This window comes from Sander lucioperca, chromosome 11 (genome assembly GCF_008315115.2).
Source record: "Sander lucioperca isolate FBNREF2018 chromosome 11, SLUC_FBN_1.2, whole genome shotgun sequence".
NCBI lineage: Eukaryota > Metazoa > Chordata > Actinopteri > Perciformes > Percidae > Sander > Sander lucioperca.
Genome location: NC_050183.1, coordinates 36251010 through 36276624, shown reverse-complemented (window position 1 = coordinate 36276624; position 25615 = coordinate 36251010). Strand labels below are relative to the sequence as shown.

Sequence of the window (25615 nt, the reverse complement as noted above, 5' to 3'; positions counted from 1 at the left end):
CAGAAGTGCTAGCATACTCCTTAAGATGATTGATTGACTGGAGACGGAAGGAACATCACCCTAATAAAGATGTCACCCTTAATTTTATACAGCCTCGCTTCTTCTCTCTGGCAAATCTGCAAATGAGTACATCTTGTCTGTAAGTGTTTTACTTTAAAAGCGATGAATGGAGTCGGCTGCTAGGCGACAGTTGTTGCTGTCAAATCTAAATTGCATCCCCCTCTTGCTCTCAGTCTCTACACTTTAAATCACACTGGTAGCATTCATGGGGATGCGGCGGCTGCTCTTTCTCTTTGTCATACTATTTGTGGGGATTTTTGTCGTTTCAGTACCACCTGCTGTTTCATCCTCGTTTCTGCGGAAACAGTAGACCCCATAGAGGCGGAATTTTTTATCAGGGAAGCCCAGGTGTCGGACGCCTGGCTGGGATCCTCCACAGCGAGAACGGGGGTTGACTATGGGGTAACGGATGCTGCCATCCTCCAGCCAGCCGGCTTCACAGCGGTCCAGGAGCTGGAACTTCCATGCAGCATACAGCTGACCCACTTTGGCCACAGCAGAGCCATCTCGAATGCAAGCCTTTATCGCCTCCGCATAGTTCACCTTCTTGAAGCGTTTGAGGAAGTACACTTTGCCTATGGGGATATAGAGAATGTTTGTTGTAAGAACAACTGAAAAGGTGAAAGAAAACAGAGCAAGTGCATTGTTCAGGAGGGTAAAAGGAAAGAAAGAGAGAGGAGTGAATGAGAGAATGAAGCCTCAGAGACAAGCCGAGCCCTGAGGGAAGATATTCTCAGTCTGTCTGTGTCTGTGTTCAGAATATCAAATCGTTCCAACAACCGTCTGGGCAGCTGCTCAAAATCGAAAAGCAATACTCTAACTCAAAATTACTCCTAAAACGCTTCCATTTTTGCTTTCATCTCACCTCTGGGGAGAATTTTTCGCCTGGCAGTATTAAAGCAATTGGTGTCCTGATTGGCTGAATTGTTTCAACTGAACTGAATCACAAAGTAAGCTTCTCCTCAGAAAGAAGCAAAGGAAGATGACCCAAACCACGAATAAAGAGGTTGGCGTTTTCTCTAAACAGCAACAACTGCTATCATTAAAATCATGTCCACAACCTCAGGTTGGCACTTTGCTCAGCTATTGATTTTATGCTTGTTTATGTGACTGCTGGCTATTAGAAAGGCAGAATATTGTGTCATACTCCCCAGAGGACGCTCAGTAAATACCTTCCAGCTGGACTGAGCAACAGTATTGGTCACAACCACTGCTGAAACCTCCTGCCCGCAACAGACTGTCCACAATAATTAACACACAGGGGAAGCCACGAGCAATCGTTTAAGGTTCCTTTGTTCCAGTTTAGACTATCCCAAAATTGTTTATTATTCATTGACGAGCATTGTCTTTTATTTAGATAATAAAATGCCTATTTAGTTTTTAGAATGCATGAGAAGATTTCAATTCTCCTTCAAACTTCAAAGAGGCACAAGCTGGATTGAAATAAGGTTTTTTTTTCCAAACTGCATTTTTAAAATTCCCTGTTAAACAATGACGTACTATGTTTCACTAATATGGCCAATGTTTTTGTTAGACACTTTATTTATGTAGGGTAAATATGAAGCTAGCTTGCTTAGCTTAGCCTGTCTCTGTCTGGAGGTAAGAAAATGTGTCTACCAGCACCTCTGAACTAGTTCAGAGGTGCTGGTAGACACATTTTCTATATGTTATATCTCATTTGTTTAATCCCTACAGAGAAAAGAAGGGTGCTTTTAGACCGCAACATCCATGTTCTGTGTTTTGTTTTGGCAGCAGCAGGGTGCACACCTCCTTTCCCTCGCTGTGGTTCCTGTGGTTGCCATGGTCAAATGGCGAGCTTTAGCCAGAGCCAGGCTAGCTGTTTCCCCCTGTTTCTAGTTGCTAAGCTAACCAGCTGCTGGCTGTAGCTTCATACCTAGCGTACAGATATCAATCGTCTCATCTAACTCTTGGCAAAAAAGCAAATAAATGTAGTTCCCCCAAATAACAAACTATTCCTTCCATAATGAATGGTTTAATATTGTTTTCTAAAACATTGATCTCTTTCAACAATAATCAAGTAATGGAGTAAAACCTTTTGTTACACCTTTTTCTCCTACATACATGTAGACTTGTTCAACTGCCCTGGGACTCGAGATAACTTTCATGCTGCAAAAACTAGTCCAGCCTCTGATTTCCCCAAGTTTCTTTGAGCTTATGATCCTGGAGGTGTGTGACAGAGACACTATAGCAGACTCTCTGTGGGAATGTGATGTAAATCAAAGAACTGGGAGATGAAAGCCGATGCTTGGCACCCAGAGGACAATGTGGCCCTTGCAGGGCTGAATCAACACAGCCTGATTTAAATCCAATGGCCTTAGGCCGGCAAGATCACAGGCAGGGATCAGAGACATGGGCCTAATTTCCCCACAGTCCAACACTCATGATGTATCCTCTTTCTATACAGTACCACAACAATCCAGCTCCGCCAATGTCTTGTTCTCTTCCATGAGCCACAGATGCTTTATATTCAGTTGGATGTTTGTATTTAGTCGTATGATCATATAGATGGACTAAAAAGTGTTTCTGATCTTCATATACAGACATGCCTGTGCACACAACAAAGACCGCCAACCTACATCCTTCTCAGTTTCTCACCATTGAGCTTGGAAGTAAAACAGAAAGCATCGTAGCGTTCATCCTCTTTGTGCCTGTAGCCATAGTTACGGACGCCAGCAGGGGTGTCCTTGCGGCCGCACTGGTCTCTGGGATGAGAGATAGGGTACTGGACTGAGCCGTCCTCCAGCCATCCAGCATTACACCAGTCTAGTCCTTCCAGCCAGGCCTGTGGAGGGAGATAATGTACGTCAGTGGGTCGTACTGAAGGATTAAATACACTATTAAGAGGAGAAAGAATGTGGTTTATCTCTTCTGACATACCTCCATTACTCTGGACTTTAAAGCATATGTTTTTTTAAATAGGAAGATGGGCCCACAGTAAGATGTCTGGACTGGTCATATGCATATTCTTAATTTCAGACTTACTGCTGCTCTTAAGCAGTTTATGACTGAGGATTGTAGCCAGTAAGTGCATTATTGCAACTAAAAGAGTAGCCTATAAGTGAATGTGCTATGGAAGGTGTGATCTACATAGCTCTAATAAATCCTTGGTAGTGATCTGTGCCTTCTACCCTGGTCTCCCTTAATCTGCCTTGAACGTGACAGACATTTGATCCAAAGGAAAGGCATACACTCACCTTGTGCAGTTGAGAGTGAGAAGCCAGAATGGCATCCTGCTGTTTGCAGGCATCCTCCCCCTCATGGTAGTTGAGCTTATAGCGCCCCTCACGGGGATAGTAGGGAAACACCACTCCTACAGGTGATGGAAACAGACCTACTGTTGAGTGTTAATAAGTAAAGGTGAGTCAATAAGTAAATGTATGAATTTCACTTTGATCTCATGTGAAGCGGTATATCTCTCTGGCCAACTATAAGAGCCAGTCGAGAGATGTCAGAGCTTCAACAAAATCTCTTCCCGTTTGTATCTTTAATTCCTGACCTTCTAGGTCGAGGTTGACAAATCCTGTATCGTCTTCCATGTCATTAGTGACTTCGCACTCAAAGCGTCCATAGTCCTCCAGTGTGACATTTTGGATGATCACTGAGGCGTCGCCTGGGCCTGCCTGCTCCAAAAACACACGGCCTTTGTACGATCCAAACACACGCTGCTGCCTGGAGACATTTGACAGAAATGTAAAAGTATATTTTTTTCCCTCAATAAAGTGGCTCTGAGCAAAATAATTAAGAAATGCTCTAACTTGAAAAAAGGACTTACTTTATAGCTTTATACACAGACATATGAGTGGGTTTGTGAAAATACTTACATTATACTAGATAGTGAATGTGTGCTAAGCATCTACGGGGCAGTGAAATAAATTGAAATCCATCAAATCAATATTTGTTGGATTGGGCCCTATAACTGAGAAACAGAAAAAAAGGATTAAAACAATAGATACAAATTGATTGACTGTAAATGTTCACCTTCCAAGTGCCACAAAGACGTCCTCAAACTGCAGTGCATCAGTCACTTTGGTCCATTTAATCCGAATGCGAGCAGGATCGGTGTTCTCCGGCTCATGGTGGAATCTGCAGGGCAGAGTGATGGAGCCCCCGCGATGTGTCACCACTTTACCAGGAGCTGTCTGCACAATCACCGCACCGGTGTCATCCTCTGTGCAAAAACAAATACTGTATTTAAGGAATTATAATTATGTAACATTTATTTTAATCTTGCTGGTTCTGCTTTCTCACTATTTTTATACTTTTTGCAAATGGGTTTTGATTGATGTTTATGCATGCCACTACAGCACTTCCAACTTGGCCAGAAATTTATATTTTGAGTCATGAAACTCGGTTAAATTAAGGGCAAATAATAAAACAAGTGGTGGATACAAGCAAATGCATAAGGAATTATGCATTGCCATGCAAAATATGTGCAGTCAAGTGCTTGTAATCCTGATTGCAATCGCCCTTGAGACAGCCAATACTTAGCTACTTATTAACTCTTATTCTAATCGTAAAAATTAAATCTTTCATTCTCTTTGTAAGGGATACACAGTGAGGCGCTCGCAAAATTTAATAAAGCGTGTGCTGTTTACTTGTGCTGTCACATCAGTACCTCAACATCCATCATATCAATAGTGGAGAAAACATGTTGGTCAAATAGTCCAGTGTGGAGCTAACTCGCTCCTCTGCCCAGATCATTCATCAGATTACCCCACTCCAAATTTTAACCTCAACCTCTCTTTCTCGAGAGCAATTCACCAAAATGACCCAAGACTAATGGTAACCATAGGCCTCTTCCCATAATGGGCTTTAACAAGACCTAGTTTGCATTTTGGCAGAAATTCAGAAGCTGTGTGTGTGTGTGTGTGTGTGTGTGTGTGTGTGTGTGTGTGTGTGTGTGTGTGTGTGTGTGTGTCGAGGCAGCCAAGGACTACACACACAACAAGAAGTGTGGTGCAAACATTTAATGAGCTGCTGCAAGAGGTTTTCTGCTATGTGGTGACCAGATAAAGGCACCAACAATTATCCATGCCAGCCAACAATTAGTCATCACCCTGCTAACTGCTCTCTGCAAAGTTGTTTATCAGCAGCAGCCATGAAAGCAAAGTGGTGTTTAATCAGAACTGTAGGCATATTATTTCCCAACGCTGCAACAGACTGATGTTAAGGCAAACAACTCCATGTTACTACTGACTCCTGCTGGTTATTCAGAGTGCCTGTGTGAAGGGTGTTGAGATGTAAAGATGGGATAGCATGCAACTCTACACTGTCGTGGTAAAACTGGCATCTTAGAAGCAGCAGGCAGCCGTTAATTAGTGCAAACAAGTTCTAATAAAACCCATGTACGCTACCTGTCTAGCAGCAGACAAGCAAAGTTAGGGACTACCTGGAAAATAATGTCAAACATCTAAAGACCCAGATATATTTCTTAGAAGTTGGTGGAGACCAAAACAAGAGTAAATACAGGAATTAAATTCATCAGGTGGTCACGACTCTAATGGCATGATCATTTTATAGGCAGCTATTTGCTAACATATTAGCCATAATGACTTTATAAGACAACAAGTTGTCAGGGCTGTGTGTCTGTTAGTCTCTTGTGGAGTTATTCTGACCCCAAGCAAAAAGGTACTTTAGTCAACTGTTTCCATTTTATGCCACTTTATACTTGAAATCGTCTATATTTTTTTAGAGGAAAATATACTTTTCACTCTACTTTATCATTATTATTTATTTTCTTTTAAGATCAACTTTTTATTATTTTTATATTTTTTTTAACATACAGAACAGACAAATACAACTGAACAAGAACAACAACCCTCTCCCACCCCCCACCCTCTGCGGTCTCAAGGAAAACAAAAACAAACAAATAAACAAAAACAGAAATCACACCTTGCCTAGTCGTTCTCCTCTACCTCTTGTGATGCTGAAGTCATTAGGACTGATACTTGTGCTGCTGTGTTTTCCATAGGTCTATGGTCGATGATTTGGCTTTGTTAATCCTTGCTGTAGAGAGCTCAAGCATAACTATGTCCAGAAAATACATCAACCACTGTTTTATACAAAGCGTGTGGGGGGTGCGATGAGCTATTATTTTCTTGGTCGCAGTTGAGCCAGCTAGCCAAATTTTCTTCTGTCTTCCAAGTAAGTGTAATTTAGAGTCATCATTAAGTAACAAAACAATCAGGTCAGTAGGAACTCGACATCCTATCACATCAGATATCATTGATGTTGTTTTATTCTGGAACTCATGCACCTGTTCACACTGCCAGACCATGTGCAGGAAAGTTCCAGTTTGTTCAGGTTGGCAGAACGTGCAATAGGGAGTAGGAATGACTTTAGAGACGTATCTCTTCTGAGGCGTCCAATATGTCCTATGGCATATGCTGAAGTGGATCTGCTGGTGATTTGGGTTCTTGGAACAGCGGGTCCCAAACTGTCTCCCAATTAATTACGTTCCCCTCTGAGCTCAGCTCTCGCTCCCATTTCTTTACTATTGGGAGTTCTCCTACGGATACTTGCATCAGTTTAGCATAAATCCCGGTCACTAATCCTCTCACAGGAGAATCAACAAGCCATTTAATGATTGGGTGCATCTCAAGACTGTTCCCCCATGGTACTCCATAACATTTTAGGGCTGACCTTAAGCGAAGATAAAGGAATAAGGATGTCCTAGGGGCCTCAAAGCTAGCTCTCAGGTCTTCAAAACTTAACATACCTTCATCATTGAATAGCTGGTCTAGAGTATAAATACCTCTGTCACTCCACTGGTTATAAACAAAAGGTTTGTTACCGGACATTAAGTGCCAAATTGGGGTGTTCAAATGCCACTTATTGGTGTAGCGTAGTTGCTCCTCCACCTTTTTAAAGTTGGTCAATGTGTTGGTGATAATAGGGCCATAGGCTAGCATACACTTTTTTGGACACACCTGTGAAGGCAAGGTCTTGCAGTCTTAGACTTCCAGTGAGGTTTTGCTCTATTTCTCTCCCTGGGACTGCAGATGAGGGGTCCATCCACACTCTGAGGGCCCGTAGCTGAAAGGCTCTGTGGTACACTTTAAGGTTAGGGAGGACCAGGCCTCCCATGTTTGCGGTACGTTGCAGGGTAGAGTATTTTAGCCTGGGTTGTTTATTATTCCAAATACACTGCCGAATTACGGTATCAAGTTTCTTCCAGAAATTTATTGGTGGGGGTAAGGGGATCATTGTACTTAAGAAATTCACATGAGGAACTATGTTCATTTTAACCACAGCAATCCTGGACCGTAGTGATGCCAGCAGCGCAGACCAATTGGCTAGATCCCTTTGAACACTACTTAGTATAGTTTCATAATTGTCCTGGACAACTCACTGCAGCGATGCATGAATGGTGATGCCCAAATATGTAATTTTGCTTTGGGTTGGTATTTTATCACTAATAGCTGATGTCACCTGTCCGTTGTTCAACAGAAGAAGATTAGATTTATTCCAATTGATTTTATAGCCGGAGATTGAGCCAAATTCGTTAAAGATCTTAAGAATTTTTGGAACAGAGTCCTCAAGGTCAGATATGTACAGCAAAATATCATCTGCAAATAACGATATTGAGTTGTTACTGGATTTAATCTGGACATTACATATTTTATTTTGCCTTATGGCCTGGGCTAACGGTTCAAGAGTGATCGCAAATAGCATGGGAGATAGCGGGCATCCCTGTCTCGAGCCCCGCGTGATGGGGAATGGCTGTGAATGCAGGCCATTGGTTGAGACTATGACTATGGCCGTGGGACTCGCATATACAGTACGTACCATGTCAATGAATTTGGCTCCCAAACCAAGCCTCTCCATTACTTGCCACAAGTAGTTCCACTCTAAGCGGTCAAAAGCCTTTTCCGCGTCCAGTGATAAAACTGCTGCTGTGGTTGTTGTCTATTACATGGAGTAATCTGCGTATATTGTCTGCAGCTTGACGCTTTGGTATAAACCCTGATTGGTCGGGGTGGACTGGCTTTTCAATTAAGCGTTCCAGGCGCAGTGCCAAAACTTTGGAATAAAGCTTAATATCAGTTTCAATGAGGCTATTGGCCCTCCGTAGGATCTTTGCCCTTTTTTGTGTATGACCGAAATTAGTGCAGTGTTGGTTTGTTGATGAAAGGTGCCCCTCTCTATGGCCGAGGTTAAAGTTTGTAAAATGATAGGTCCTATTGTGTCAAAGTACTGTAGTAAAAGTTCTGATGGAATTCCATCCAACCCCAGTGTTTTCCCTTTCTTAGCTGTTTTTAACGCTGATTTGAGTTCCTATCCTGCCTTATCCTGCCCAGTCTTTACTACTTTTGTCTATGGTGAGTGGGCATCTTCGTGACAGCAACACGATGGAACCCTTGGTTTTGGTGTCGTCACTAGATGAAGCAGCAACTTTGAAATATTTATTTTGTAGACGATTTACATCTCTTTTACGTAAATGTGATTCTTGAATAAGCACCACGTCTATGTTCTTCCTTCTTAGCCCCAAGATGGCGCCGCAGAATGGCAACACGGTGTGTTGGAGCGCTCTGTTTTGTTTTGTTTTGTGTTTTAATTTTTTTTCTTGCGATGGTACCCGTATCTCATTCACAAGTGAAGAGCTCGTGAACTTCAGGGGAACAACACCATCAGACTTATTTCCCACTTTTCTTCTCCCTTCACTGGAAATTTTGGACATTCTGGTCAAAGGTGCGCTCACCTTTGCTCACGCAGCGAAACGGAGGAGAGGGAAACGGGCCGGTGCGCTAGTGCGTCTCCGCCAGCGAGGATCACGCACACCGTTACCTGGAATATTCCTCTCTAACGTGCGCTCTCTGCCCAACAAAGTGGAGGAATTACAACTGCTGTTGGGGGGAAACAGGGATTTTTCTTCATCTGCTGTTTTGTGCTTCACGGAGACGTGTTTCTACATCAACAGCGGTTGGTGCAACGACGTGACAGTGATCCAGCAGCATTGTTCTCCTGACCTGGAGTATTTCATCATAAACTGTAAGCCTTTTTATTCACCCCGTGAGTTCCATTCATTCATTCTGGTCGGTGTTTACATCTCACCGCAGGCCAACGTGCAGGACGCGCAGCGCATGCTTGCCGACCAGATACTGTGTGTGGAGCGGACCAACCCGGACTCCCTAGTTATTGCCCTTGGTGACTTTAATAAAGGGAACCTCACTCATGAACAAATGAATAAATATAGACAACATATTAAATGCCCGACCAGAGAGGAGAACATTCTGGATCACTGTTACACCACAGTCAGGGATGCTTATCACGCCGTCCCCCGTGCTGCACTGGGACACTCTGACCACGTCATGGTCCACCTGATCCCCGCCTACAGGCAGAAACTAAAGCTCTGCAAACCTGTAGCGAGGACATCAAGGAAGTGGACCAGTGAGGCTGTGGAGGATCTCCAGTCGTGTTTGGATTGTACTGACTGGGATGTGTTCAGGACTGCTACCAACAGTCTGGATGAGTACACAGAGGCTGTGACATCATACATCAGCTTCTGTGAGGACTGCTGTGTTCCATCAAGCACCAGCGTGAGTTACAACAATGACAAACCCTGGTTCACAGCCAAACTCAGAACGTTAAGGCTGGCTAAGGAAGACTCGTTCAGGAGTGGGGACAAAGACAGATTTAAAGAGTCAAAGTACAAATTTAGCAAGGCAGTGAAGGAGGCTAAACATCGGTACTCTGAGAAGCTCCAACGCCAGTTCTCAGCTAACGACTCTGCGACTGTCTGGAAAGGACTTAGGCAGATCACCAACTACAAGCCTAAAACCCCCCACTCCTTCAATGACCGACACCTAGCCAACGACCTGAACGAGTTCTACTGTCGATTTGAAAGACAAAAGGACAGTCCTGACACCATCCCCCACGACACCTCCCTACAGCTACAGCCACTGTGCATCACCTCCACCTCGCCCACCTCAGCAGGGTCTTGGGCCCCCCCACCAATGCCCTCCTTAAAGGTCCCCTACACCTCCACCCCCCCTCCCACCTCAGTGACGACTCTTTCCATTCACGAGAGGGACGTCAACAGACTCTTTAGGAGACAGAATCCTAGGAAAGCTGCTGGACCGGATGCTGTCTCCCCATCCAGCTTGAAGCACTGCGCTGACCAGCTGTCTCCAGTGTTCACAGACATTTTTAACACCTCACTGGAGACATGTCACGTGCCAGCCTGCTTCAAGACCTCAACCATAATCCCTGTCCCCAAGAAGCCAAGGACCACAGGACTTAATGACTTCAGACCCGTCGCCCTGACCTCTGTGTTTATGAAGTCCTTTGAGCGCCTTGTGACACACACCTCAAAGCCATCACCGACCCCCTCCTGGACCCCCTGCAGTTTGCCTACAGAGCCAATAGGTCTGTAGATGATGCAGTCAATTTGGCCCTCCACTACATCCTCCGGCACCTGGACTCCGCAGGAACCTACGCCAGGATCCTGTTTGTGGACTTCAGCTCTGCCTTCAATACCATCATCCCGGCTCTGCTTCAGGAGAAACTCTCCCAGCTTGGTGTGCCTGACTCCACCTGCAGGTGGATCACTGACTTCCTGTCTGACAGGAAGCAGCATGTGAAGCTGGGGAAACACGTCTCCGACTCACAGACCATCAGCACCGGATCGCCCCAGGGCTGCGTTCTCTCTCCTCTGCTCTTCTCCCTGTACACCAACAGCTGCACCTCCGGTCACCAGTCCGTCAAACTTCTGAAGTTTGCGGACGACACCTCCCTCATCGGACTCATCTCTGATGGAGACGAGTCCGCCTACAGGTGGGAGGCTGACCACCTGGTGACCTGGTGCAAGCAAAACAACCTAGAGCTCAATGCTCTAAAGACAGTGGAGATGGTTGTGGACTTCAGAAAGAACCCAGCCCCACCTGCCCCCATCACCCTCTGTGGCTCCACAATTGACACTGTGGAGTCTTTCCGCTTCCTGGGAACTACCATCTCCCAAGATCTCAAGTGGGAGCTGAACATCAGCTCCCTCGTGAAGAAAGCACAACAGAGGATGTACTTCCTGCGGCAGCTGAAGAAATTCAACCTGCCAAAGACAATGATGGTGCACTTCTACACAGCCATCATTGAGTCCATCCTCACATCCTCCATCACCATCTGGTATGCTGCTGCCACTGCCAAGGACAAGGGCAGGCTGCAGCGTGTCATTCGGTCAGCTGAGAAGGTGATTGGCTGCAATCTGCCCCCGCTCCAGGACCTATACGCCACCAGGACTCTGAAGCGTGCTGGAAAGATTGTGGCTGACAGGCAGGAGGCTGAGGTCCATCAGGACCAAAACCTCACGCCACATAAACAGTTTTTTCCCCTCCGCCACTAGCCTTCTAAACAAGGCCCGGAATCCATCCTGACTCTCTCCAAACTACACCTCTGGCTCCTCATGCCACTGTACCTACTCTGCTGTAGCGTTCCTTTTTACTACTGTTTAACTTATTTTACTATTTATTTAAATTTATTTTATCGTTATTAATACATACTGTGTGTATATGTTTATACTTATATTGTTTATATTCTTTTTATCCTTCTTATATTTGTATGTGTGACATGCTCCAACAACACCATGACAAATTCCTCGTATGTGCAACGTACTTGGCAATAAAGCCCTTTCTGATTCTGATTCTGATTCTGATTCTGATTCTTAAATAGTCCAGGAATTTAGCTCGTTTTATCGCTTAGCCCCCTGATGTTAACAGAAAGGATTGAAAGTTCAGCCATCTTCAGAATTTACACATATGTCTCGAGTACCTACCGGAATTCACTGATAAATTTGTAGCAAAGGGTGAGCAGTTAGATCTAAGCACAGTGTGGTGAAAACACAAAAAATAAAATAAATCCCCTAGCCCTCCGAGACCGCAGACCCCCTTCCCTCTCTGTAGGATACGTGGCCGCATCAAACGCAGCTTGCACAAAAACTCCAGCTCAAAACTGCCCCTCCTGTCTAAAGTCACAGGTTAACTGAAACAGGTCTAATGCTTTCCTATGTTAAACATGAACAATGTTACAAAAAAACTTAAAACTAAGTTCCAACCATCTATTAAGTTCTGAAATAAACTGTATGAAAAACAAATCAGCCATGTAGGAGTAGAAGACATAGATTATAAAATGCAGTCTAATCAAATGCTCCTTATAACTCGGCTCCCAAGCTCATACATTATAGTTTCGACCAGCTATTACGCTCTGAAATAGACTGTGTGGGAAACAAACCATGCAAGAGTAGTAAATATAGATTACAAGATAAGTGTTTATCATGTTCTTACAGTCCAATCAAATATTTCTCCCCAGCTTGACTCCCAAATTCACCCACCACATTCCAACCAGCTACCAGTTTCTGGAATAGGCTGTGTAAATTGAGCAGTCTGTGTCATGTTTTTGTCGTATAATATAAAACCAGTGGAGCAGTGTGATTGATGACCTTAGTTTATTTTGTATAATTGTTATTGATTGATTTTTGCCATAAAACTCTATTGTTTGCTGTGGTTTTCCTTATTGTTTGCTGTGGTTTTTCTATATTGTTTGCTGTGGATTTACTTTATTATATTTTGTTGTGGACACTGGATAGTATTGTTTTCCCTCTTTCACGAACTGCAACAAACACTAATTGACACACCTGTAGAACCCCACTCACATCAGCGATCTAATTGGCCAGCTGATCAGACCACTCCCAATAAAAGGAGGCTAGATCTCCCCCCCCCAGTCCGCTACGGCACGTCCATCCGTTCAGAACGTTCTGAACGGATGGACGGGTCGTGTGCTGCAGCTGGACTGGCTTGCTGATCTTCTTTTCCCTCGGCGTTGCTGCTGACTTGCTCTCCTGTGCCCTGGTGGAGCCGACTTCCAGACTCTGCAGTGTCAATGCTCACAAAACCCAGACTAAAGGGAAGTGCTCCTTTTCTCCCACATTGATGCGTGTGTATGCTTTTAGCATTTGAGGTAAAGGAGTCGTTTTAGTTGTTGTTAATTTCTGTGAAGGTGCCAGATCCAGGGGCCGACAGCAGAGCAGCGGATACGGCAGTATTATTGATGAGCCCACATGAAGTACAGGAAAGGAAAGTCGTCACTCTAGTCATCCGAGACTGTTTTAAAGTTGCCGGGCTACGAGCAGGCTACCCATTGATTTTACATTTCTCCACTGACAGAAGCAGAACGGCACCACGGAATTCCTGGTCCCGGATCTCTAGATTGGAATAGGTTATTCGAAGCCCCGCTGAAGCAAGACGTTCTGTGCCGGCGACAGGGGAAACACTGAGCTGACTCCAGGCTGGACTGGACTCGGGTATTGTTTCACCCTGGGACAGAACATTGGACGATCCATGGTTTTATTGTCTCCCTGGGTTTTGAGGAGATTGTCATTTTAATATTGTTGTTTTAAACTTTAACTTTTAGAAGAATAAAAGACTTCCTCGGTTAAGCTTGCACAGTTGTCCTGGATACGCCAATCCACAGTTGTCGGGTCTGCCCGCTCAGCTTCCCGCATCGGACAAGGTCCCCATGCCGTCCTCCGGGCCCAATGACAGCTCCCGGTCCGGTCGCGAAGCGCCCAGCGTGGGCCAGCCTGGCGCCGTTGGGTGGTGAAAGCTCTGTAGTCAGGCTTAAGGTGCTTACACACCAACCAGACGGCCGACCGTCGGCAGAAAAGGCAGTCGGACTGATCAGTCGGGTCCCTGAGTTCCAAAAAAAATGCCTCAAAACACACTGAGACGACGCAGACTTGAGCGCACGCTCTGCGCGTGTGTGAAACATAATACGTCTCCATAGCAGCAGGCGGTGCTTCCCTGTATTGTTTCCATCATAGACTGTATATAAGAATGGACCAACAGATCCCGTTGCTCTGGACGGAGACCAGTGAAGGCCTTTAGAAGCACTTTTCCGGTGAGCGCTGAGTGTTACTGCGCAGCCTCCAACTGAGAGAGACAACGTAAATGTGACGTGAGCAACCTGTCTGAAAGTTGTAAGTCTTCTGGTAGCTGTGCCAAGAGAAATCTCAATAATTCCCAATCTTGCAGAGAAGGAGAGCGTAGGTATATGTAAGGAGATAACATGGACACAGGCTAATTATTGCTAACTAAAATGCTAGTTAACATAAGTAATTAAACTTAAACAGCTAATGTAAGTCCAAACTGCCTGCGAGCTTCTCCTGTACTATACGGTAATTCCTCTACTATGCGACAGTAAGTCGCGTGGTTATGACACAATCGTTAGCCTATTTTTACAAAAACGTCTGCTACGGAGCCATAACGTGAGGTACAAGGTAATGGAGCCTTTTATACATTGTTGTGTTTCTTTAGAAATAAACAATGGACAAATAAAGTCTTTAAACGCTTCAGATGTAAAGTTATTCGCTGTCAAAGTGACGTCAAAATGAATGGCAGTCAATGGAATGCAAACGTTGGGTGATCGCTTTGTAGCATCAAAATGGCGCCATAGGAGATTCGAGCTCTGAAGCGAAGCTTACCCCCTTGGTTTCCATTAACAGTCATGATTGTTTCCCAGAAAATGAAAACCGGCAGCTGATTGGACGAACGCGTCACGTGGGTCTTTTTTCTCCGGAAATTCACAGCCAGACTGTCATGGCGGCTTGTTCAGATTACGATCTCATATTGTACTGAAATAGTTCACCGAAACGTGTTTCTGAAAACATTTTAAGCGAGAAATAGGCCATACAGTTGCTGAATCTGTCTTCATTTCAGATCGACAAAGGTTAGTTTAAAAGATTTTCGGCTTGGTGTGTCAGCTCTCTTAAAGCGCAGCGTTGCGTTGGCGAGACAGGCACAGCAGGAAAGCCCGATTCGTGAATCGGGCTTTCCTGCTGTGCCTGTCTCGCCGCCTGAATAATTGCCTGACGGTCCTGGTATCTCAGACACCTGAGAATCAGCGTGCGTGTTGTTGTACCCTTGCCATAGATTCTGTGTGCCCTGTCAATTTCGATGGTAGCCCTGTTCCGTAAGGAGGGGATCCATTTTGGCAACTGTTTTTGCAAAAATCCACCTGGGTCGTCTTTTTCGCTGCCCTCTTTCAGCCCAATGACTCGGACGTTATTTGTTCTTGATCTATCTACCAGTTCAGCCAACTTTAACTCAAATTTCCACTGGTCATCAATGCAGGCTTTCAACGTGTTTGTCATCTGTCTGCTGTCCTTCTGAGCCTCGTAGAGTCGCTGTAATAGATCTCTTACTGTAGTTCCCTGCCTCTCCAGCTCTGTCCTGATGTGTTGAAGCGATGAATTTCTGCTAGCGCTTCCTTCACTGCGATGTGGATCGCTGATTGAAGCCCGCTTTGTTGCTTTTCCAGGACCCTGGACATAGCCTCCTCCATACGTATGTCCACGTTAGCATCCGAAACCTCGCTTGCCGTCGTCATATTAGCATAGTTGGCAGAATTCTTTGCATTCCACTAAGTTACCGTGGTGACAAATGAAGCGGTTGACGTCGAGTAAAAAAGAATAGATCTGTTTTTTAATGAAAATGCGTAGATGGGGCGAGGAGCTTTAGCCCTGAGCAGCCATGCGATTCATCGGTCACATGATCCTCCTACTTTATCATTATTAATCATTACCTATATCAGTGTAAATAGTAGTGAGACTTACAAGCTTCATTCCCAGGATCTTTTCCTTCTGTCTGTTCCAAAGGTTAGAACACTGAACTGGGGAAAAAGGTGTTTAGGTTTGCTGCTCCCTCTACCTGGAACAAGTTACAGAAATGCATGAAACTTAATGAGCTGGTCTCATTGGTCGCTTTTAAGAGGATGTTGATTGACTTGGAGGCAGCCACATCTGGCTGTAAATGTTTTACCTGATGTGTTTAGGATTGTGGTTGACTTTGAGGGATTTGCTGATTTAAGTTGTTTTATGTTTTTAGTGTGTTTGTGTATTTTGTGTTTGTGTGGTTGTGCTGCTGCCTGTCTTAGCCAGGACACTCATGAAAAAGATTTTTAATCTCAAGGAGTCTTTTCCTGGTTAAAAAAATATTATTATATTAATAAAAATATTATCTAATGGCTGATGTTACTAGTTGTAAAGTATCTGCAAGAATGTATAGATAGATTTACATATAATGCATATCTAGGGGGCGTCTAGGAATTGTTCACTCATTGGAGAATGTATATTCTAATGAAGAATGAAGCTAACAAGAACAAATTTATATCTATTAACCTTTTCATTGCAGATAATATGGACAGCCAGGTTCTCATGCAGTCGATTAGTTTAATCCCTGTTGTCATTAATATTTATAGTGGTTAAATGTAAAAGTCCTCAAGTGAATACTCGGTAGTAGTGCTAGATGGGATATTAACAACTTTGATAATGTATTAATATTCTGCAGTTACTACAGCCTTGGCACACGTAATAAGCTACTGTTCGAAATATTCTGCATGTTTCTGTGCATACACCTACTACAGTTTCAAAATCCTTCATTAGATTCTTTTGAAGGCTTGAGCATGGTGGTTTTCGGCTTTTTTTTACTTTGGATCTTTAAGCCCTGGGTAAGACTTAATAAGGGCATTTTTCCTGGTTTCAATGGTATCATCTCTATAACTCTGAGGTGACCTCTACAGACAGTGTATCCTCCATCTTTTCTAGCACATGCTGTAACAGCTATGCAGATCCGTGCAGAATGAAGAGCTCCTGACTTTGCAGCTGTGAGCTGTGAGAAATAGGAAAGAAATAATTTTTCCTTACCGAGCACGTGCACCACCTTTCTCCGTCCCTTGTCTATGTCAGACAGCAGGGGAGTCACTGAGAGGGCAGAAGTCAGGATGAAAACCACAAAGGACATTTTCCCAAAGGCCAGAGGCCGCAGCTGCTTTGAGAACTGCAGGAAGGGAAAAAACAGACAATTGTGGTTATCGCAGGTTAAACGAAAACAGAGAAAACAATCGAGACCTTAAAATGCAAAGGTGAAGAGTACCAAAGACAATAGCTTGACATCTTCAGTGTCAGAAACAAGGGTCTTAACCTAACGGCAGCGGCAACTTTAGTATGAAAATTTCTGGTTGGACTTTGTGCATACATAATGAAAGACCATATCCACACATAATATATCTCATGCAACTGTCTCCTGCCTTTCAGTCATGCTGAAACCCTACCAGAGAACTCACACTTTAGGTGTTTAAATGTTAGGTAGTTTAGCTGGTCAGTGAGCAAATCAAAAAGTAGCAGATAATTCACAGCTTTCACAAAATAAGGTTAGCCGACTGTGACTTGACTGTTTGGTTTGAGATACATGCTTTCAAGTCACAGTCTGCTACACATAGCAGTTTTAAACTGCCAGCTGTGTCATGTGAAAAGAGAAGATAGTCCTCACAGGATAGTCAAAACTTAAAGCTTTTTAGGACTTTTTTATCTTTACTGCCAAGAGCCAGTTGAAGGAAAAGGAAGTACTGGGAAGGTTTTGAGGGAAACAGACTTGGCTCAGTAGAGGCCAATAGTAAACAAAGGAATATATGCAGACATGAAATCATCACAATTACTGAAGAAGAAATAAATAACATTTAACATTTTTCAACATTCTGAAACTGACATCTGAGTATGTGAAAAATCTCCCCTGGCAAGGATCTGAAGGATCATCTTGCTGAAACACTTCTAGAAGCTACTGCTGCTTATTCTGGTCAAGTGCTCATAATCTTTACGAGCTCTCTTTAGCTGTATTTTTGACCCAGCATGTTATATCCCCGGTGGTGCTGCATGAATCTATGATGGATTGCAAAGCCTTGATAAAAACTAGATACATAGAGTGGTGGGAAATCATCATAACATCAACATACAGGAGCCAATCTGTGTGCTGCAGCTGTGTGCACTGCTAGAGGTCTGCATTGTCTGTGTCACCTGTGAATAACCACATCCTATGTAACATGTAACAGCCTTGCTGCAGTAGACAACATCTGAACAGGCCCGAGTGAAGCAGAGGTGCTAAAGCAGCCTCTTTACATGCACATTGCACACTATAAACAGCTCTGCTGCATCATTTTTGTCAAGGTTAGTCCAATAAACATCCCTGCAGTTCCCACAGCAGCACAGAAAACTGCAGAGCAGAGCCGTACTAATGGAGCACAGAAGTGAACTTACCATGGCTATCACAACAGGATTAATGCCTGGATGGAGCAGATGTGCTGCTGCGCGCCGTTTAACTCCTCAGCCAGGCTAAATGTTGTTGTTCTGCAGCAGCACTCACCTTTCTCCCTCCCTCCCTCGCTTTCGCTCTCCTCCCTCTCTGTCCCTAGTCCCATCGCTGATCTCTCGCACTGCAGGGGAACCACCGGTGTTTGTGGGTCCTGCAGTCCTCCGATGACGCAGCACACATTTGACTGTGCAGGCTGCGTGGATAAGTCAGTCACAGTGATGATTTCACACTGATTTAATGTTTGTGAATGTCTTCTCGTGCATTATTGAAGCCCATTAGAGTGTCACTTATTGGTTTGAGTGTCACACAGTTTGTAGCAGTTAATGCAGTGAAACCTCATTAACTTTCAGGCGGAACATTGTTGCTATTAAAGACCAATTGAAATAATGGAAGCTGTTAGTGTTGAGAGTATGACTGCAGATTAAGACTGATTTATGTCATCAAGTCAAAGCATTCATCCAAACAACTTTATTGCTGAGGGGGGTGTCTAACTGCATGTCAATCACTGCTCATGCACACGCATTCATTCTCCCTTGTGGGGGGAGGGGCTTAGGAGACCGTTTTGGGCTTTAGTGGAAAAGGGGGAGGGACTGAGAAGTTGTTGATGTTCAAATTTTTTGGCTAAGTTCTGGATCTTTGCAAGCTTACCTACAGCACCTTTAATTGTGAAATTTGGTGATTAAATTTTAAATCTGCAAAGTTCTCTGTCAGGTAAATGTAGTAGTAGCCTAGAATGTCTTCCTCTGATGTAGAAGTACACTGTAAGTCAGTAGTAGGCTATACAGTGAGCGGAGTTGCATATTAAGTGGTTTGGGGTCCAATTTGGTTCTGGAGAATGCTACAAGCAGCAATACCACAGGCCAAGCAACGGCCTGTTCCAAACAGGCACTGTACTAGTGATGTCTAAGTGGCTATGACAAATTTGGTGCCATTTAGCCAAAAGGTGGCGCTGTAGCAGCATCACCTAACCATGAAGGAAGGAACCTCCATTATGTGAATGTATGTATACATGTATGACTGTCCTTTGCATACCTAAAGAACTGTTCATCCAATCGACTTCACACTTGGCAGGTGTATTGCTGAGGAACCAAGGAAAGGCGGTGTTGAGTGTGAAGTCGATCGTATAAGTGGTTCTCAAGAACCCTGCAAGCAGCACATCCGGGGGGGGCCGGGCAGTCGGCCACTGCACTAGTTTGTTACATTTTGGCAAGTCTGTTAATTGGGTTTCTGTAGCTTGACATGCTTTTTGCTTTTCATGCACTCACCAATGAAACAGCATCACTGATGTGTCTGACAGTGTCTGAATTCACCATATGGGCATGTGGTGCCGACTCTACAACAGCCTTCTATGAGAATAAAGGCGAAATAAGACAGGCTCTTGAGATGATAGCAGCCGACAATTAGAGTAGACAGTACCCTCAGCATTAGGCAGCTGCACTTTGTGTTAAACTTTTTTTTTTTTATGAAACTGCGCTGATGGCTCCATTATTGCATATACTGTGCTGCTGAGATTCAAGTTGACTAGCAGCGTCTTGTAGAACAAGGAAGTGGACCTGTCATTGCTGTGCAGCTGCCCAAGATACTGCAGTCCTGTGTGGCATCACTGTGTGAGCGGTGGGCTCTCCCTGGAGCATCAGGCCTATCAGCATGAGACGCAGCACAAAAGGAAAAAGGGGGGAAAACTGTTAAGCAATGCTTTGTCGGAGTGAGAAATTTAAGGTTAACACTCAGTATGTTGTATGCACACCAATATTCCACTATTATTCCGAATATGACAATATTCCGAATTTGATATGGGTCATGTAAACAGCATATTCTGGTTGGATATTCCGAATAAGGCCTTTTTCCGAATATAGCATTTTCCGATTAAGACGTGGGATATTCCGGTATTATTCGGGTTTTAGAGGCATTCTTTGGACATGTACACAGCGCATTCGGAATAATGCGTCTCAGTCGGGGTTTTTACCGCAGGCTTAAAGGAACCCGTCGACTTATTGGGACTTTAGCTTATTCACTGTATCCCCCAGAGTTAGATAAGTAAGGGTTAATGCCCTACGAGGTGTCCATTATCAGGTGACAATGGACACCTCGTAAGGCATTAACCCGCTTATACCATTGGCACTTGCCAAATAACATATTTTTAAAACATTAGTTTATATTTTAATTTGTTTTACAATCGAAATCTGAAGTTTTACCAAACAGTAACTCCGTTTCCCTGGTGCGTAACCAACTGAGGGTTAGACTAATACCTGGAACAATCATTCCCATCCTATATGGTTCTTATGCAATGCAAACGTTGTTCACTCCTCCAGGAAATAGGAAGGACCTTAGATACGACTTGCCACCCTTAGCAACGGGAGATATTTATATAGTCTGCTCAGCTCGTAGAACCCTTCAGCTCAGCACATCATGGGCGGAGTGATTTGCTCGCAGCACCTGAGCAGAGAGTAACAATGGTGCTTTTCAGGTGTTGCGCTAATCACTCCGCCCAAGTAGCAGTGCTTCGCCTTCTGAGAATATAGTTCCCAGTATACGGTTAGAAGATGGCTATGTCTCATGTGACCTTGTTATTTGTACACGCTGTGACTATACATATCACAACATGTAAATAGGAAAATGTTGGCTTTATTTTGTCACTTATTGGGAGCAGTTAGGCTAGATGGAGCCAGACAGAGTTACGACACGCACGGAGATGAGAAGGGTATGTATGGACTTATCTAACTCTGGGGGATACGGGGATCTGCCTATGTTATCTCCTTACACTCTCCGTCTCTGCAATATTCAGAATGATTGAGATACATGTTCTTAGTGATCTTTTGCAGTATTAAAATACTTTATTACTACAGATATTTAAGGTCAATGGTCATTTTTACGGCGGTTTGAAGGTTGTGTGTGTGTGTGTGTGTGTGTGTGTGTGTGTGTGTGTGTGTGTTTGTGAAGGGAGTCTTAAAGAAAATAGCAGAAATAGCAACTCAATAAGGCCCTTCCATTTTATTCCATGAATATTCATGTTGACTTAATAAAATGTATTTCAGATTACAATGGCAAAGGCGAGAAAGACAGAGCGAGATCATCAGACACAGAGAGAGAGGCAGGCTAAGGATAAGACAAGGAAATTAAATCAATGGAAGCAGGACAGGATGAAAGGAGCAATAGAGGAGTAATAGAGGAGTACAGGCAGGTCATTGAGAATGGTGGGGTCCCTAACATGAGACTGCTGGCTAGGACATGGAACGTACCCAAGTCTACTCTCCAGCACAGGGTAAAAGGTAATTGTCACTCTGAGCACACAATACAGAATTACTTATTGAGTTATACTTATTTAAGTTTTAATACAATTCATGAATGAAGGTGCACCATGGTTTAGGCCTTTTAACGTAGACTTACAGTGTCCCACATTAGGCAAATGACTGTCCCACATTAGGAAGCTGCACCTTTTCTCAGACAGTTTGGCACTAAGAGCACTGGTATCTGTATCGCTTCTTTTATGAATGTGTTATCTGCATTTTCTCTTTTGATTTGATTAGGACACCCCCTGAGGGTTTCAAAATGGTATTGGGTGTGGATTTAATGTGTTGCCTTCACATCGTAATATACTACAGAAGTCCGAAAAGGGCGAATTGGGCAATCCACCTTACTTTTTACTTTTACTTAAGTAGGGTTGTCATTGTGGTACTTCTACTTTTACTAAAGTAAATATGTCTCTGGTTATTTTTTACTTTTACTTAAGTACTGAGATTCAGTACTACCTCCACCACTGGGTACCTCAATAAGGTGTTGACCGAAGTAACCCAGTACCGAGTAGTATCGAAACTTCTCCAGTCACACAATACCTGCATTCAATCCTTTTTGTTCCCAGATCTAGAAAGACATGAATATTAATTGTTCTTCGATTTAATGCAATGTGTGATTGGCCCACTGCCGCAGCAGCTAGTGGTGGAGGCATTTTACACAACTTAACACTTCTATTCACATACATACAGTAGATAGATAGGTATCGAATGAACAGTGCTGGGGAGTAACGGAATACATGTATTACGTATTCAGAATACAAATTATGAGTAACTGTATTCCGTTACAGTTACAGTTTAAATAGTTGGTATTTAGAATACAGTTACATTGTTGAAATCAATGGATTACATGTTGATACTTCTCTGTTTCATGAGTTTATTCACTCTCTGAATAAATTAAGGCAACTCCATGCATTTCCCAGAAGCCCCAATATGAAAACGAAAAAAATGAGCTATTTGCGTGATCACTGGTAGAGGTAGAGATGGAGCCGGAACCAGCACAACAGAGCCAGGGCAGGAATGCGTTTCTATCTTGGAAATTCAAACAGTATTTCACATTAAAGAAAGAACAGGGAGAACGAAATATAACTGTGCAGTGCAACCTCTTGCCAGCAACCAACCTCCTTTCAGCGTCCAAATTACTCCACCTCCAACCTGAAGAAGCATCTTAAAGTACTTTTTTTTTTTAATTAGCCAAGGATAGTCGTCTGCTGTAGTTTTACTGGTCACCTTGCTATTTTATAGTTGACGTACGACTTTAAATTCTCCTACGTGCTGATTTACTAGTCCCAGAGCCGTTGAAAGCCATTTGACATGCTAGCTAACGTTAGCTAAAATTAGCTCGTGGTAGCTTAGACTGCGGTTAGATTTTTGTAGTATGCAGTTTGGGACTACAAATACAAAAATCTATCTGCTTGTTCAGGTACACATTCAGCCAGTTGGAACAGAAGAACACAACAGAATAGGCCTGTTTAGTAAGCTGTATGTGATGGCCGCATTCCTACACTTATAAAATGCAATTCAATGTGAAAGTAATCCAAGTATTCAGAATATGTTACTCAGATTGAGAAACGTAACGGAATACGTTACAAATTACATTTTTGGGCATGTATTCTGTATTCTGTAACCGAATACGTTTTGAAAGTATCCTTCCCAACACTGTGAATGAAGTAAAACAATAACGGTTTCCAGCATTACTGCTAATGTATGCAGTGTTAATTACCACTATATTGTAAGACAATTATATTTCAACATGCATGTGTAACACATAAACATATTGACTGCAGAGAGTCATGTATCCAACTAGAACCTATTGGTGTATTCACTTACCTGACACTAGGGGTGGGGAAAAAAATCGCAAATCATATGTATTGTAATTTTTTGGGCGACATTTTTTAAAATCCTTTCCATAGAATTGATATTTTCTTTTCATTTTTTTTTACCAATGATCCACCTAAATATTTTCTGTTTATATATGGTACCGCCGACAGCGACTACATCATATCCTTTTCCAGCAAAACACAGCGAAAGCAGAAAATGCAGAAAATATATCATGTACTTCTGTACAAATGAAATAAATGTCAGACTGACTGACTGATGTGCATTCTTCTTAGAAAACAATTAGTTTTTAGAAATGTCGCATGATATGTCATGCATTAATACTTTAAATGAAGCGATGTAATCCATTTGTTAAAACATATTTTCAAAAGACATTTCCAGATAAAGTGGTACCTTTTCCATCACTGCGGTGTGAATTGTTTAGTTGTGTTTTTTATAGCCACAGCTCTCCGGGGCCCTTCTGCACAGCTGAGCAGACATCTGCAGCAGAGATCCCCCTGTGACTCCCATCATGGGATTACAGAGTTGTTTGGAGCGGCCACATTTGATTTAAAGCCTCTGTCACACACACAGAATGCACTGCTAGCATGTGCACGCAGGGGCGATGCCACACTTCAGCATGAAAAAGCTGCTGAGGGAGAGTGAATTAAATGAGTCTGTCTGTTGGCCTATTGCTCAGCGAAGTACGAGGGATAATTACTTATGAGAGGGCTACTGTTATTGATGGGGTAGGAATGGAGACAAGGGTTACAATGCTGTTTTAAAAAGCTTTATCTAACCACGTAAATAACCCCCTTTATCTCTGTCAAGAAAACGCTGTCATTTAAATGAATGAACTGCACTCAGAGCATTATATTATTGGTAAGGTTTGGCAAATAGATGTCAACCGCAATGCATTGTGTGCTGACAATCTGCTTTTTTTTTATTTTGTCAGGCAATAGACCTCTTTTACACACTGCCTGCTGGTCATTTCAGTGTGTTTGTTTATGCATAGAAAAAACATTTATTTGATGTCTTTGTAAAAGACAATGATGAGAGCGGCGGCAGACTATTTACTGGGCCACCCACACAGAGCAAGCACACAGCAGCATCACTCAGCAGAAATGAAACAAACAGGATCAAGGAATGTAAGTGGAGAAGGGATGAAACACTCACAATTTGGGCACACAGGATCAGACAGAATGCAGAATGGCAGAGGCCCGTCTTGTTTTTCCACTTAAGCCGAGAAAGAAAAGCTGTCTTTTTAAAAACTGAGATAGGCTGGCAGCAGACAGTGGCGGTGTGTGTTCATCAGAGTGAGTGACAAAAGCGGCTGTTGGAGTATACATTACCTTCTGCAGCACATGCTTGCCACTCAGCTCTGTGTAGTGATCTGTGTTGGCTCCAGTGAAAATAGCAAGCATATTGTGAATTATCAATTACCCCCCTCCGTACTCAAACCCCCACAATGTCTATTTCACACGTCTGTGGGTTAATATGGACATTTCCAAATATTACAGCTATATAACATACTGCAAGATATCTACAACATAAACAATATACACCTTTTAAGAATGTCAGCACCAAACAAGTTTAAATTGCAGTGCATTCTAAAGTTCCTGCACAGTTTTGACTGATTAGACCTCTGCTCAAATTGACTAAGGTAGCGCTATCCAGGGAATTACATGATGCTTTTAACAGGTGAAGCAAAACTAACAGGAGAAAGAGGGATATTTAAGTGAAATCAGCTGTGTGTGTGCACACCATGAGTGTTCAGGGCCTTCAGTAAAGTATTATTTTACTCAGATTTTAAAAGCTTTAATGTCCCGCGGCGGTTCAATTCCAACCTGTGGCCCTTTGCTGCATGTCCCCCTCTCTTTCTCCCCTTTCATGTCTAAGCTGTCTTGTCAAATAAAGGCCTAAAATGCCAAAAGAATAAACTTTAAAAAAAAAGACTACTGTAAAAGTCAGCATGCTTTTAACAGGTTTACAACTTCATTCATAGAAAGATGCAGCTAACACTGCCAATCAGCCAGCAATGCAGCAATAAATCAGTTTCACAGACAGTGTCATTTTACCGTACAATTTACTCTCTATCTCTGTTGTTGGAATGATGTAGATTTTAGCTTTTTAAATGAATTGCAAATTGGCATGTTTACTACTGAACAACTACATATTTCATAGATAACATATGTTGCCGATATAACTGTAGCTTTAGACAGACTTCAAGTTACACAGTTTGTTGGTACTGCTACATTTTCTTCAGCTTTAATCTCCTCTTTGTCTTAACTACAC

General features: G+C 43.1%; 1 protein-coding gene and 1 long non-coding RNA gene across 2 annotated transcripts; one reads left to right on the top strand and one right to left on the bottom strand.

Annotated features, from left to right (window-relative positions):
- Window positions 1-18361, bottom strand: hapln4 (hyaluronan and proteoglycan link protein 4). The gene is made up of 7 exons (XM_031318351.2): window positions 18158-18361; window positions 16772-16904; window positions 4060-4249; window positions 3578-3750; window positions 3276-3391; window positions 2677-2863; window positions 1-635 (listed from the first exon to the last, which is right to left on the bottom strand). The coding sequence occupies exons 1-7, from the start codon at window positions 18158-18160 to the stop codon at window positions 244-246; spliced, it is 1194 nt and encodes a 397-aa protein (XP_031174211.1). The 5' UTR covers window positions 18161-18361; the 3' UTR covers window positions 1-243.
- On the top strand, window positions 12864-25397 carry LOC118496211. The gene is made up of 3 exons (XR_004898715.1): window positions 12864-13458; window positions 23052-23056; window positions 25388-25397. It is a non-coding gene; the product is annotated as an uncharacterized LOC118496211 (long non-coding RNA).
- Window positions 25398-25615: the final 218 nt, after the last annotated feature.

Bases quoted from the DNA above. Each gene is read 5' to 3' on its own strand.
- hapln4 (XM_031318351.2), bottom strand. The intron at 3,751-4,059 runs GTGAACATTTAC...AAATGTCTCCAG, and splicing joins GTCTTTGTGGCACTTGGAAG to GCAGCAGCGTGTGTTTGGAT. The intron at 2,864-3,275 runs GTGAGTGTATGC...CTCCCTCCACAG, and splicing joins CTCACTCTCAACTGCACAAG to GCCTGGCTGGAAGGACTAGA.